This window comes from Myxine glutinosa, chromosome 8 (assembly GCF_964187855.1).
Source record: "Myxine glutinosa chromosome 8, kmMyxGlut1.1, whole genome shotgun sequence".
Classification (NCBI taxonomy): Eukaryota; Metazoa; Chordata; class Myxini; order Myxiniformes; family Myxinidae; genus Myxine; species Myxine glutinosa.
The window spans coordinates 127,100,499-127,116,144 of NC_136268.1; the positions used below are offsets into that span (position 1 = coordinate 127,100,499).

The following is a 15,646-nucleotide window of genomic DNA, read 5'->3' on the forward strand; positions in this document are numbered from 1 at the left end:
CACAGACTGCATATGAAAAACAAACAAACAAACAAACAAACTTCCATGGTGACAGACAGCTTCGACACTTCGAGTACTTCAAAATAATTTAATACAGTACTTACATTATTTGCTAACTGGTATCTCCACCCAGGTCATACTATCCTCTTCAACTAAAGTATCAACCAAGCCCAAACAAACAAGCCCAAACAAGTAAGACTTTCGGTCTTATTTTTTGTCCATGCTGTTCACGTGATTCACCATTCTGCAAGTGATATCTATATTATAAAAGGAGCCGTGTCTGTCTGTTTATCGTGTTATAACTTGAGAACGGATTGACGGATTTCAATAAATCAAACTACGGTGGATTCGGGTAACTCCCGGGAATGTTTGTGAGCCAAAAAAAAAAATTTTTTTTTTTTTTTTTTTTTGTGGGTACATGGACATGTCACAGTGAGAACTACAAATGCCAACACGTGATGTTTGTTATCCCTGCACGGAGAGCAGGATCTCCCAGGAATCCTTTTTTTTTCCCCCATCGATTAGCCATCCCAGCAAAGATTGGTATTTCCGTCAGCGAAGCGATGGGTCTTATATTCTAGTGTTCATGAATTAAGCAGTATTAAATGATCAACTTGTGGGCCATCTTGTTGGACATACCCATGGAGAGACATACTCTAATTTAAATGAAAATGGCTCCATGAGAGCATGTGACGGGTTTGTAACAAATCCCTTTTAATGTCTCGAACAGGAGAAATTTCATTTATAGAGGGTAATAGGCCGACAGGATGGCCTGCAAAGGCAGCACATTTGCTTCTAAGTTTTCTAAATTGGGTTTTATTCTCAACCCTATTACAATCTGTTGGACTGGTGCTCCGCAAGCAGGCTGTTGTCATTCAGTATGCCGTTTGTCAGATGGAATGTTAAGCTAGTGAATCGTCTGCCAGCGTTGATTGATGGTTGACATTAATGATTCCAAAGTGTCCTTTGCTGAAGAATAGGCAGGTTATTGTCTGCCAACCAAAGCGCCCGTGCAAAATTTCAAATTCATGGCTGCCTTCACTCACTCTAACACTCACGTTTGAGGACGAATGTTTCATGGCAGAGCCTGTAACATGGCCACGATAGGCAACAATATTGGTCAATAACAGGAAAAAAAATTCTCGTCTTGCAATGAGCATAGGAGGGAGCAGAATAGGAACCACCATTCACAAAAGGAAGAGTTTTTTAGAACTTTAAAATTAATCATCTCATGTGGCAACATAGGGATGGGGTCAGCATGTTAGAAGAATTCTAACTTCCCCCCCCCCAGGCCCTCTCCCTCCCACACATCTCCCGATGTCCCTGCTCTCAAATGTTGTGTTTGTGTGCTTCCTCCCCTTCTCTCCCCATCTTGTCGACCGCTCCCCTTTTTATATACTTTGTTTGCTTGTTTGTTTGATTTGTTTGTTTGATAAATGTTAGCTCTTTCACGAGCCTCGACTCTGTATACAAAAAAAAAAGCATAATACAACAATGCAAACAATCAACACAAACTAGAACGGCACTCGGTAGAGAGCATACATCCGTCGGGCTCAACATTTTGTTTTGTATCCCACTGATTGGCCGGATCTGGATTCAGATGTGAACCAAAATCGAATGGGCTTGTTATTGTCGTCTAACCAACTCGTCCACCTAGTTTTGGCATAATCTGTGCACAACTTTTTGAAATATCCTGCTGCATATAGTTTTTGACCCTATCGCTCAATGGTGAAGAATCACTTAAAATATTTTTTTTAAAACTCTCGGATCCAGATCCGTATTCGAATCTTCATCAAAATCGAATCGATTTGTCCTTGCCACACACCCAACCTGTCTACTAAGTTTCGTCCGATTCCAGAAAGCACTTCTCTCATGACCGTCTGACCCCAGATTCCCATAGTCTGACCCGAGATCCCATATTCCATACTGGTTTGTCCATTGTCTCCTATTGTCCATATCACTCATGTAAAACGATGTCCCTGTTTAATATTGCCATTGTCCTGCCGTTTATTAATTATATGCACATGCTCTAATGGGAAATTTTATTTGATCGACAGTTATTTTGCATTCCTAACATACTCAATCATTTGGTGTCATTCCTCAAAGGAAGAGTTTAATGAATAAAAAAAATATATATATAACCACCTTTAGAGGCCATTTTTCCCCGCAAAGCGGGGGTTGGCCTTTTTCGGGAACCGTGGTTGTTGTTGTTTTTCAGTCCCCTTTTTGAAGCAATGTTTTACGGCCGGATGCCCTTCCTGACACCAACCCTTTTTGCCGCCTTTAACGACAAACAGGGAATTACCAGTGAACTGGTACTCAATTTGCCGACCTCGGAAGGATGACAGGCTGAGTCAACCCCCCTGGCGTTAATTCAGCGATCGACCAGGATTCGAACCCAGAATCCTTGGATCCTAAGCCGGCACCCTAGCCGCTAGCCCAACACCAGGGTCCAATTTGCCTGAATTAATGAATTCATTCAATGAAATGAACCAGGGTCCAATTAATGAATATTGCCTGAAAATGTCATGACGAGCCAGCAGACGGCAACCTAAGCTCACGTTATGCATTCTGCTCATCTTCAACAATAAGCTACTTAAACAAACAACAACAACAAATACCAGTAAATTTGGACACGATAAGAGTCGATTTTACCAACATATCTGCTGTAATAATCCACCAGCATTATGTCTGCTTCTAAAGGACAGAGTGCTTTAATCTGCAGTGCCCTCTCCAAAAACCGCACTTCAACGCACCACGCACGCACATGCACCTTGACCTTGAAAGATTGCCACGGTGGTCGATGATACCACCCTACTACAATCGCAGCTGGATAGAAAATGGTGAAAGAAAGTCACTTGGCATGGGCACTGCTCATGCATTTGTGCCTGCTCAGTGGGGTGGGGGCTTCTCCATAGCCTTTGACAATTTTCACATCACTGCTGGAATTCCACTCTCTCCGCCATAGTTGGGTGAGCACATTTTACACACCGATGATTCTTGTAACCAGCTTTGGATAGAAATCTGTGGCCACACGCCTGGCATTGGGGGGTGAGCAGGTGCAGTGTGTGCTTGCTGTCTGAGGGAATGTTGCTCCTGGCTTCTCTCCTGAATGGTGGTGAATGTTTCAAGGCCGTTGCTACACACCGTTTGTGATGGCCCTTTCTCTTGAGTATTCTGGTACTATGCAAATAATTTTATTTTTCATATAAAAATCAGGGTGCATAGAATAGCAGCTTGATGACATCCAGGAAGGATGGGATTAGTTAGGCAAGGATAGCATCACTGAGAGTAGATGGGCTGCAACTCCATCAAGATGACGGTGTTCGTGAGGATTGAAAATATCATCTAGGTTTTGGTGGTAGACCATTTGTCTTGAAGGGCTGAAGGAAAGATCATAAAATGACAGACTCAGGAAGGTTATTCGACTAATGTGAGAACATGGTGATAAAGGAGTTGAAATAGGTGAAGACCTGGTCATTATTAATGATTGGGTTATCCTTATAAAAGGATGGTACGGTATTTTCACTCACTGTTTGTATTCGTCAACATTAGGAGGCTTTATTGAACCACAATAATTGCTGATAATTTGAATGAACCAACAAGATATACTGTACCTTGCGTGATCATCTGAAATTGCAGTTCATTCATTCATTCATTCCATTCCATTTCATTCATATGAAGCACCTGGGTACTGGCTAGCACCACCATGTCTGGAGGTGTGACAATGCTGGCGATGATGTTTCTTATAGATTAGGGCAGGAATTTGGATTTTTGCCAGGGCACTGGTACACAATTTCCTTTTATTATGAAAGACTGTGGGATCATCGTCGTTGATCATTTGGTGTTTGCAGATGGGGCATGCAACACCCTGTCTGTAAAACACCAGGCTTATTGGATCAGGGATCAAAAGCAGACCAGACTGGTCAAAGTCAGTTGTGCTGCTTCTGAGCTTTCCTGTCAGCTCTGAAATAGCAATAATGGTCAGCGACCTGATAACTATAATTTAGTCTCGATACAGATGGCGGAGACCCATGCTCTTGACAGGGCAATGGGTTGCCCACAGCAAGTCGTGAACGTTTTTTGTGGGTAATGACCAATCCTGCACAGGTCACCACTCCATCGCAAGTTGCTAATATTTCCATCCTGGCATCCATGGGACTCAAAACCATGCTATTGAGGGAAATGCAACAAGGTTTTGGCCCTCTCAGTCCATGACTAAGCCATTTTTGACAATCCAGGGGTGCATACCAATCAAAGTAATGCTGTAATGCCAAGACTTCTTCACCATAAATTCAAAGATTATTTAATTTTTTATTCTGGAGCAATAATTCCTATTCGAAAAATACTATTGCTTAATTTTTTTTTTTTTGTCAAAATGCACTCACTGCAGGTGGTGGAACAACTCATTTTTCTCGGGGATGAATAGGCCACGATCAACGACACCAGAGCATTACCTTACCCCATTGCAGCAGAAGGATGTAGTTATTGAGCACCTGCACAGTTGTCTTGGAGATGCTGAATGGCAGCGAGAGCAAAGGTAAGACAATGACTAAAAGATAAAATACTAAAAGAAGAATAATAGATAACAGTCCAAAGCTTCAGGCTTCCTCAGGACTTCCTAGTTCATGTGTGACCAGGTCTTAAATACCCTCCCAGAAGGGTAGGACACTAGGACAACACAAGACTGGAATACACCACATTGAGGTGGTGTTCTGACTTGTGGATCTGTTTACTGGGCAGTTTAACATTGTGGTACTTTGCGTGATAAATAAAACTTTAGTGAAACCTTCAGCCTTATTGAACCTTTATCCGTTTCATTTGTTGTGGTTCGCATTGTGCAATGTGTAAGGATTTGACCTCCGAGAGGATTTGACCTAGGAGACAAACTTTCAGGGATTAATGAGGGCACCTGGAAGTTGTGCCTGTGCAACTTTCGTTTGATTACATCAAGTTTTGAAGAAAAGAAACACTTTCCCCCCAACCCCCCATCCTGGCATTCCCCCTATCTTGGTCTTGTACATTTGGAATTGGAAGATTTGGAAGAGGAATTTGCTTTGAGAGTATAAATGTGGAACAACTACAAAAACCTTGTTTTGTGACAATGTTGTTATTGTTAGCATAGCAACTACTCCTGCCGATAGCTATCTTGTATCTTTCACTGAATTTGTTGATTGAGTTTCAGAAATTAAATTATTGATATGAGATTAATGAGACTTTCTGTCCTGTTTTCATTAATGTACTTTTAGCGAACGTGAGGTGATGTCATTGAAGCAACAGATGGAACGGATGAGGGAGGACTGGGTGGAGGAAGAATGCCACCGAGTAGAGGCACAACTAGCATTGCAGCAGGCGCGACGTGAGATCCAGAGACTTCACGATGCCCTCGAAACTGTTCAAGGTTGTTTACAGGAGAAAGATCAGGGAATCTGGCGTTGCTTTGCTGACATCACTGAGCAGAACCGCAAACTCGAGGTGTTGCTGAATGATATAGAGATTGCGGAGTACGGCAGCTGGCGTGGCAATACTGAAGAATATAACGACGATGCAGTCGCTTTCACAGCATCAGATGATCGATCCCCGAGTTTGGGCTTCTTTAGTGATGATCGTTCGGATCCAAACACGGAACGACCAAACAGTGGAACAATCAATGCATCCTCAACAGTTTGTTCGTTGCTTTCTCAACGTGCTGTTGTGGAGAATAAATTTGATTTTCCAGCTAACACGGGACAGCGGGTTGATGAGGAGCAGCTCCTGTGGGATGGCCAGGGTGACACCTCCAAGGAACTTGCTCGTAACAGGTAGGGGCAACAGAATTATGCTCGCTACGTCTTCTGCAGCACTCGGTGATATATTTACATCAATATTAATGAAAAAGTAGTTTTTCATTATTTTTATTTTTCATTGAACAGTTTTTTCCATTGAAAAGGAAAGTTTTTCTTTGCAGAAGTATGCAACAGAATTGTGCACACTTCATATGCAGCATTCGGTGATATATTTACACCAATATTAGTGAAAAATGTTTCTTTTGAGATATTTATTGTGCAATCGACCACTTTTGTGAAAAGTTTGCAGACTTGTGCTGATCTTTATGAAAAAGAATTGTGAATATCATGTGCGTATGTATGTACGAGTATCATCTACTCTAAGAGGATTTGACCTTGGAGGCTGAAATTTCTGGGATTAATGAGGGCAAACTGAAGTTGTGCCTGTGCAAGTTTCGTTTGATTCCATCAAATTTTGAAAAAAAACAAAAACCAAGAAGAAGTCATGTGGAGGATGATACTTGCAAAATCCACCACCCACCCCCCAAGAAAAAAAATTCCATTGATACAGCAAATTGTCCATTTCATCAAGATTCATATTGACGATCTTGATCAAAGCTCTGGTCAACAGGAAGAAAAGTGACGATTTTTCAGATGAAAAATTATGATTTTGTAAGGTTAACCTTGAGTTGACCTTTGACCTTTTGACCTCAAAAATAGTTGGTTTCCCTATTTAGTGACTCGATGTGCAAATGCTGTTCAATTTTCAAGTCAATTGGATGAAAATTGAGGATTTTAAATACTTGGCATATGTTGACCTTTTGGCCTATTGACCTCAAAAATAGTTGGTGGTTGAATTCAGTGACTATATATACACAAAGAATTAAGTTAAGCACCCCTACACAACGAATTAAGGTAAGCACCCCCTAATATATATTCTTTGTGTATATGTATACATTGGCATATATTCTAAGGTATGTGAGATCAAATAATGATTGGTATGACATTAGCAATTATCCATTGATGAAATTGAGTGATCAAAGTGAAAAAAAGTGATTGGTTGAGTCAGTGATCCGATCACGTGGGTCCTACACACGTTATTGACGCAAAGATCGCTAGAGGTCTTCTCAGAACAATGACTGTACGTTAGAAAACATAAACGTCATCCACACTGTCCGTGATGGACCTATAGCTCCATACTTAAATTGAGGTGAAAATATGCCTAAAATTCCCAAAAAATTTCACCTTAAATTATTCAGAATAAAATATTGAAAACGGCATGATTGTTATGTTTTTATGTGACCATAATATCACTTCTCCAGAAAATATAGCAATATCATGGGTATATTACACTGTTTTGACGACAACAAACTTGTAATGTGCGAGGTTGTAAAAAAACGGGGGGGGGGGGGGTGCTTAACTTAATTCTTTGTGTATATGTAAATCCTCTTAGAATATCAAGTCAATCAAATGAAAATTGGTGATTTTATAAATTCGGCCTATGTTGATGTTTTGGCCTATGTTTACCTAAAATGTAATTTGTGGTTGAATTCAGTGACCAAATATGCAAGTCATCTTCAAATTTCAAGTCAATTGGATAAAAATTGAGGATTTTAGAAATTTGGCCTATGTTGACCTTTTGGCCTATGTTAACCTCAAAAATACTTGGCGGTTGAATTCAGTGACCAGATATGCAAGTCCTCTTCAAATTTCAAGTCAATCGGATGAAATTTGAGGAATTTATAAATTTGGCAAAGTTGGTGACCGTTGGCCTATGTTGACCTTTTGACCCCAAAAACAATAGACTTCTCAATTGGGACGACCTATAAAACTTGGTGAAGTTTCGTGACGATCGGTTTAGAATTGTGAGCTGTTGGCCGGTGACAAATCAAACAGACAAACAAACAGACAGACAGAACCACAAACGCAACCGACCAATATAGTACTTGAAAAATCTTCGATTTTGCAAGTAAAAAACACTTTTCTCCCTATCTTGGCATTTTTTTTCTTTTGCAGGTAGGGAGGGGTGTAATTGGAATTATCCGAGCTATATAGCTACTTTGTGTTATATATGCACATGGGCAGTTTCCGGTTTCTAGTTGCAGTCTGTGAAGGACACAGAACCGCCCAGTGCAAACAAGCAGCGTGTTAGCTGCTCACTGCTACCTGCAGTATCAGTCAGCCAACCTTTTTTTTTTAACCAATGGCAGCCCACCTGAGAATAGAATTTTACCATGGATGAATTTTTGGCTCTCTGTCCTTCATCTTATGACAACACCTTTTTATTTAAAAAAGAAAAGAAAAAGTTTTTAGTTATCTGTAATAATAACAACGTTTTGGTCCCAAGGACAAAGTACACAGTCCAGCAAAGCTTTGTCCCACTGGCACACACATGTACTTCAGTCCAAAGACTGAAGCAAATTGTCAAACGAACACATGCATCCTAACCCATGGGGCCAGAATGCGTGGCCGTGCAATAACTGGGAGCAACTATTCATACGGAGTAGGTTCCCCTCAATTATTAAATTGGCAAGCTTGCATCGTAGTCTTAAATGCCAAGTAGTACTTATGAACTGCAACGGTGATCATGAACCTTTGTGCCACACCAGTATTTGCTGCAATGGTTCTGACCAATAGGGGGTGCCTGCCACACGTCCACCCCATTTCAGCATCTATTGCATAGACAAGTTTGTGTGCATTATTCACAAGTGCTGTGTTATTATATTATATAGTAATAATTTGATCAGTAATCGACTTCAGGCGGATATCTCATGTTTTCATTTGTTTTTGTATCTGATCTTTGCATGTAATAAGACCATGCCAAAATTATGTCCTGAGCTTTGATTTGTCTTCTGGCGAGTGTATTAAAGCCATTGAACTACGTATTGTTTCTGAACAGGAACAATTGTTTTTCACTCTGTTTGGTAGGTGTGTGTTCACCTGTTGAGAATAGTGCATTCTTAAAATCACAGGCCTCGTATATGCAAATTATTTTTAAAACTGCAATCAAGTTGTCTTGGGTTTTAGATTTTATTATGTGCTCATTGTGGTGTTTTCTTTGTCTCCTTAGATTTTCAGATACTTTGCATCAATGAAAACATTTGTTTCCCTTTTTTTCTTTGTTCGGGATAGATGTGGCTGCAAACATGTGGGTGTCCAAGCTGATGTTGTGACATGCGAAGTGCTTCGAGTGTCAGGGAGCTGCTTTGAAGCAGAGCAGCCTGTTGATGAAGAGTCAGATCAAGGTGCGAGCAGCCGTGGAGATGCTGATGGCGATACTTCACCTCCAGCTCAACGTCCACGCCTCCGTAAGCTTCTTGACCTGTCGCCATATGACCCCTGCACGTTGTTGCTGCTCTCCGAGCAATACGCCCGTGCGGCCGCTTCTGCCAGTCGCAGCTCACTTTGTCCTTGCATTGGCCTCAGTCCAGCTGTGGCTAACAGAGTGGGACCCACCACCGTAGCGAAAGCTCTCGCCGCCACGGTAGAGTACCGGGAAGCACAGCAAATCGAACCCGAGACTTTCTGGAGCCGTTACGCTCTTCTCGATTGGCTCGCCCTTGCGGTGCCAGCGCTACCTACCGTCGCATGGCTCATCTGTCGACAGAGAGCGCCTGTGGAGCCTGAGCCCCTTTACAACATGGCGACGGTGCTGCGTGGCTGCTGTTTGCTTGCACTCCCAGCACTTCGTGTAGCTGTGCGGCGAGTTCGTTCTGGGAAAGCAGGGCACTGTCAAGCAAATTTACATCCGTGCTAATCAACTTGAGTTGAGCAATAAATGTAATGTTATTAGCACAAAGTAAAACACTCCATGCTGGGTTGGGGATGGAGGAAGGCAATAACATAAGGGGACATTTGAGTATTATCAACTCACTTTGATTTTCCTTTTCCTTCATCTTCTGACATTTTGCACTTTGTCTGGCAAAACCTATAATTTAATTTAATTTATATTATTGTATCTCATTTAAGCCACATTCTTGCATTTTCTTTCCACATCATTAATTTTCATCAACTTCAAAGCCCCAAGGCAACATACTCTGGTATCTAATCATGATTGACAGTTGTTATGAGGTTGTTTCGTGTATTGTTAATGAAAAGTAATTGTGAGAGAAGAATTATTTATGTTGTAATACGACGTGTTCACACACAATCGATCACTCGGAGCAGGTTCTTTCCACAATCTCCCGAACGAATCGAATTGAGTGTTTAGTTTTGCATCAGATGCAGTCTTCAGCCGTATAGAATATAGAAGTTTTGACCATGTAGCTCAAGTGTTAACCCTTTCCTGGAATGCAGATACATCAGTAAGCTTCCAGGTGGAGAATTATTTCCTGGTGTATGCACCTGCTCTTTTGAGATTTAATTGATTACCTAAGCCTTGAACACAAAGATCTGTCATGGAAAGCTGTAGAGACTACCTGAGTGTTATTGTTTTTGAATTGGTGTCTAAGGCTTGCAGTTTTCTAGTACATCAATTGCATGTTGGACAAAAACATTAGTATACTTTAATGTGAATTACAAGGACATTAGTGGATAATAAACAAAGATTGGAGTTTAGGTTCTTGAGCATCACGAGCCATTGGTTCAGATGGAACCCCTAAACAGGCAAACTTTAGGTGAAGGTTGTTTGAGTAAAAGGAAGTACCCAGGTCACACTAGAATGCACAAAGCATGGTTTCGTTGCACTGGCTAAAGTTGTATTTCACACTCCTAGCTTTCCAAGGAACTGTTAATTTAGAAGTTATTTCACGATTGTATTGTTACTTCTAAATTACGCAAGAGTACCTCACTTACCCTCGATATATGTAATAAATGCTTGTACGATATATATCACTGACAATGTATTTCCGAGGAAAATTGAAAACTTAACTTCAATAATGCTCTGTTATGTGATTCGAATGAATACAGCATTGTTTCGCTTCGGTGAGAATGCAGAGAATAGTAGGAACATAGCAATGATAATTGTCCCTGCCATTCATATTCTCATGACATAGAAAAGAGAATTTGTTGAAAATAGTAATCTGATGACTGTGTAAATATTGATGGTTTGCACTAAAGAACTCTGACACAATAGAACCTTGTATATGTTCCCCAAAAAACGAAGCTAACAATTCGGAGTTGACAGATCGGTCCAAGCAATGGCAAGACGCAATCCTGACTCCGCCGGCGACATTGGCGCGGACCTGATGGTGACTATGGACATGGCTCAGAGATTCTGTTATCACTCATGAATTATGAATGTCGGAAGCTACATGAGCTGCGATGATCTGCATGACATTCTCTCAACAATTCTTATTCCTATTATTTATTTATTTATTTATTTGTTCAACAACTTTCAGATGATCCTATGTATGTATGTGTATGTATGGTATTCACCATCCAGAATGGATGCTTTCCTATAGAACTCTGAGCTTTATATCTATATAATTAACTATTAAGTGCTGGCAGTTGTGCATGTTCCTGTGCTGTATTATATTTCCATCGTATAAAGCTGAAAGTTCCTTTACACTTGTGTTTGTGTCGGTCGGTCGTGTGAAGGAGCTGTTCTTGGAATCTGCTGTGAATTCCAATTTTGACCATCCAAATCATCTATACAGTCCAAAGTTGGAAGGTAGAAACGTATTGGTTTTGTTTGTCATCGTCACCGATATTTCCTTGCTTTATTTCTGCTGCATTTTATTTCTAGCTTTTTGAAACCTGATGTAACTTTTGCTGTCACTGCTAAATGGCTTTTTTGTACCAGTTGCTTTTCAGTAGATCTGACCTGGTTGGTTAATTAAGGGCTGAAGGCGATGACATCAGAGTAATGACAGAATCGTGTTTTGCCATTATCTTGGTTCGTTTCACCGCAGTATGCAATCGTTGGTGGCACGTGTAATTCTGATGGATGTGCCCTGAATGATCTTGTTAGTGACAGGTGTGCAAGGTAATGGATGATAAAAAGATAACGTGATATCACGGTGGTTGAGAGTTAACGAGATACAAGCAGGTGGATTGATGAACACAGAAAAAAAGATGAGTCAATGAATGAAATATGGTAATGTTCAGGTGAGATGGATGGCTGTGAGGGCTATGAGGAGGGTTAATTGGGGTAGTGATGGAAGGTGACATGATGTGATGGCATATTGCCATCTTTCATTGCTGAGGTGGGATTGTACTGATTCAGTGGAGCGGGTAAAAAGAAGAATAAAGGACGGGAGAGGAACAATAAGCCTGCCTGGATCTTTTTAAGTTAACAAGGAGAGGGTTACTGGGAGAACATGTGTCCTGGCAGGTCTGTGGAATGGTAGAGGACTGAAAGAACAGGGAGAGCGAGACCATTAGAGGGGCAGTAGAAAACAGCAGGCCACAAACATGGCTGCGATGAGAGAGAAACAAACCTCTGTGTCTTTGCTTTTTTTTGTGTGGGAGATGTCGGTGAATATTGATATCTTTGGATTCTACAGCATCTAGGAGTAGTGGGCAATAAGAAGTTCAGATTTGTTGAAGAGGGATTTGCCAGGACAGTAGTTACCATCTTTATAGCCTAGTCCGTGGCTGGCCTAGGAGGCGAGCTTTGATTTGTGGTCTTCCCAGGAAAAGTTATGACTGCTGCTGTGGCCCAGAGGTTCAAGGAACTTTACCTTCGAGTGGCTGATCAAACAAGTTGATAAATGGGTTTGCTTAGCCAATCGTCCTACAGATACATTTTCAAACCTCTCTGCATTTATCGCCATGCTCCGTCTGTCAGCCCGGCATCTGATCCATTACAGATCTGCTGAAAGGGATACAGAATCTGCCAACCTGTCATTTGAATGTATTACCATACAGCATCACGTGACATTATCTCGCAAAATGGAAATAGGTCGTTTCTAGGGCATCGAGTCGTTGATGAATATGAAGAACAAAGTTGCTGCCTTGGGGGCATTGCAGTGTTTGTGGAAGAGGAAGTTAAAGGACACTGTTAAAAGCAACATTATAACTGTGTGTATGAAGGAAGTCTGTGATCAAGGAAAGAAAGTAGCCGTGGATTCTGCAGGTATAACGACTTCGGAGCAGATTGGAGGGCCAGACATTGTCAAAGACTCGTGTTACGTACAGAGGAACAACTCCAAGGTATGATTCAGTACCTCCATTGTTGAGAGAGAGAAGCTGCATATCCAAAGGTGAGTGACTAGGTTTGAATCTAAACTTGTCATTGGACATCAGATCATTTGAGAAGAGAAGCTAATGTGTTTGCTGTCTTCCAATGGGTTATGGGAGCAGTGGAGTGGAGGGAAGAGGCAGTAGGGGTATGGTATATGAAGGTGAAGAAGAAGCTGAAGAGCATATAGGGAAATGAGGGCAGCAGAGCAGGATTGGAGAGTGTGGATGCAGTTGTTGTTTTTTTTTCTGTCGCTCAGTTAAGGCTAATCAGGTTATCTTCCACCTTCGGTTCAAAACGGGCAACATGCTGTTACCTCCTTACTGACCTGCTTGCTGGTTGTTTACAGTGATCAAAATGGTGGCATCACCTTAATGGATCCATCAACAAGTTGGAAATGATTACATTGATGATGTTGGTATTATTGTTAGAAATTCCTCCTTTTGAATATTGCACAATATATCGTAGAGGAATATGATGATTTATTTGTTTTTCTTTAAAATATTATCTTATTTATGTTCTATCATCTTGTGTTCTTGTTTACAATGAGCTGCACAGTATATTTGCCTTCTATACTGTAGTGGATGAAGAAAAGGCACAGCTTGTGGCCTTTATGAACCACTAGATTTTGTTTTGGAGGCCTGTAAGAACATTAAGAAGACGTGAAGCCTTCCCCTAGGGTGAGGTAATTGCAGCCAGTGTGCACATCAGTGTTGTCAATATTTTACCTTTTGTTGTGCAATGTATGGATGGAGTGGATAATAAACAACAAAGATGTGGAGGGTGAGTGACATCTTCAAACTATTTATATTCCAAACCGACCTGTTGAAAACCAAAATCCTCTCATGCAGGAGCGTTTTATCCCTCAACCCATTATTGCTTGTATATAGTTTTAAAGGAAGGCATTAAAAGAGAGGCTGGTAGAGAGAGGATGATGTGGTTGAGCTTGAAAGTGGTTGGATGTTCATGAAAGATAGTCTGTTGGGAGCCGTTGGTGAGGTATGTGGATGGACAAAAGGACCACCGAGTCCTTTTGTTTGGAAAGGTATTGGAAAGGGTGTTGGAGAAGAGGATAACAAAGAAAGCACTCGGAAACATGGTGGTGGGATGATGAAGTTGGAAAGGGGATTGACGAGGAGAGGAAGAAGTTCAAGGAGTGGCAGAAGGCAAAGGGTACGGGGGCAGAAGAGGCAGAGCATGAAAGTTGTAAGGCAGCCAAGAAGGCTGCAAAGAAAGAGGTAGCAAAGGCGCAGGAGGCATGTCGGAAAATGCTTGGAGAACGCTTGCGTTCGGAAGAGGGTCAGAGAGCGTTATTCAGGATTGCAAAGCAGACAGCGAAAGAGAGGTGTGATGTGATGGGGGTGAGTTGCTTGAAGGATAAAGTGGGCCAAATCATTGTGGACCCAGATGGAATTAAAGGAAGATGGGAGAGATATATGCAAATGCAGAGAATGAATGGGACGGCAACATAGGGAGTAACCCAGTTTTAGGACCGGCATACAAGATAACTGAGAAGGAAGCCGAGGAAGCGATAAAAGCAATGAAGAGTAGAAAAGTGGGAAGGCCGACGGGAGTTGTGGGAGATATGTTGAAGGCAGCGGGAAGTTGGGGTGTTAAGAGAATGACAGAGATCTGTAATCTGGTGGTGAAAGAAGGCCGCATTCCCATGGATTGGGAACTGAGTACCCTCGTCCCTCTGTACAAGGGGAAAGGTGACCCTCTGGACTGTGGCTCGTATAGAGGGATACAGTTATTGGAGCATGGAATGAAGGTATTGGAAAGGGTGTTGGAGAAGAGGATAAGGAAGAAAGTGAAGATCGACGAAATGCAGTTGGAATTTATGCCAGGAAGAGGAACGACGGACGCAATTTTTATTGCAAGGTGTACATGCATTTTATTCTAAGGCGTAAATGTACTTTGCAGGAGACGTACATGGAGAAGAGGAAGAAGTTGTTTCTTGGGTTTGTTGATCTGGAGAAAGCATTTGATAGGGTTCCATGCGAAGTAGTGGCATGCGCATCGAGGAAGTTAGGAGTGGAGGAATGGTTAATCAGAGTAGTGCTGGCAATGTCGAGAGAGCGGGCACAGCTGTAAGGACAAAGGACGGGAACAGTGGTGAGTTTGACGTGAAGGTGGGAGTGCATCAGAGGTCAGTATTGAGTCAACTACTGTTTGTAGCTGTGATGGGGTTGCTAGCTTGGAATGTAAAGGATGGTTTACCATGGGAGTTGTGTGCAGATGATCTGGTGTTGATTGGAGAGAGTGTATGGATGGACTGCAGGAGAAGATGAACAAGTGGAAGGAATGTATGGAGGCAAAAGGTCTGAAGGTGAATATCGGAAAGATGAAGGTGATGGCAAGTGGTCAAGCATGTGGTGAGTTGGAAAGAACTGGGAAGTGGCCGTTGTGTGGTGTGCAGGAAGGGTGTTGACGTGATCTCCATTCAATGTACAATGTGCGCTGAGTGGGTTCATCAAAAATGTAGTGGTTTGAGAGGGTCATTAACCAGTGTGGCAGCTACATTCAAGTGTAAATTGTGCATAGAGGGAGCTGCAGATGGAGGAAATGTTGAGTTGGATTTTGGAGACGGCGTAAAGCTGGAAGGTGTGAAAACATTTTGTTACCTAGGAGACATGCTGAATGGAGAAGGTGGATCAGACTCTGCGATGGTTGCTAGAGTGAGATGTGCATGGAAGAAGTTTCGGGAACTGAGTGGCGTACTGTCGAGGAGGGGAGTGTCGTTGAAGCTGAAGGGAAA

General features: G+C 41.8%; 1 protein-coding gene across 1 annotated transcript in view; it reads left to right on the plus strand.

The window, feature by feature from the left end:
* Positions 1–11,269, plus strand: part of LOC137432911 (syntaphilin-like) — a 41,226-nt gene extending 29,957 nt beyond the window's left edge. Inside the window, exons 6-8 of the mRNA XM_068125224.2 lie at positions 4,394–4,540; positions 5,250–5,801; positions 8,898–11,269. Of these exons, the coding sequence (XP_067981325.2) occupies positions 4,394–4,540; positions 5,250–5,801; positions 8,898–9,522 (1,324 nt within the window). The 3' untranslated portion in view covers positions 9,523–11,269. The remainder of the gene's footprint in view (positions 1–4,393; positions 4,541–5,249; positions 5,802–8,897) is intronic.
* Positions 11,270–15,646: the final 4,377 nt, after the last annotated feature.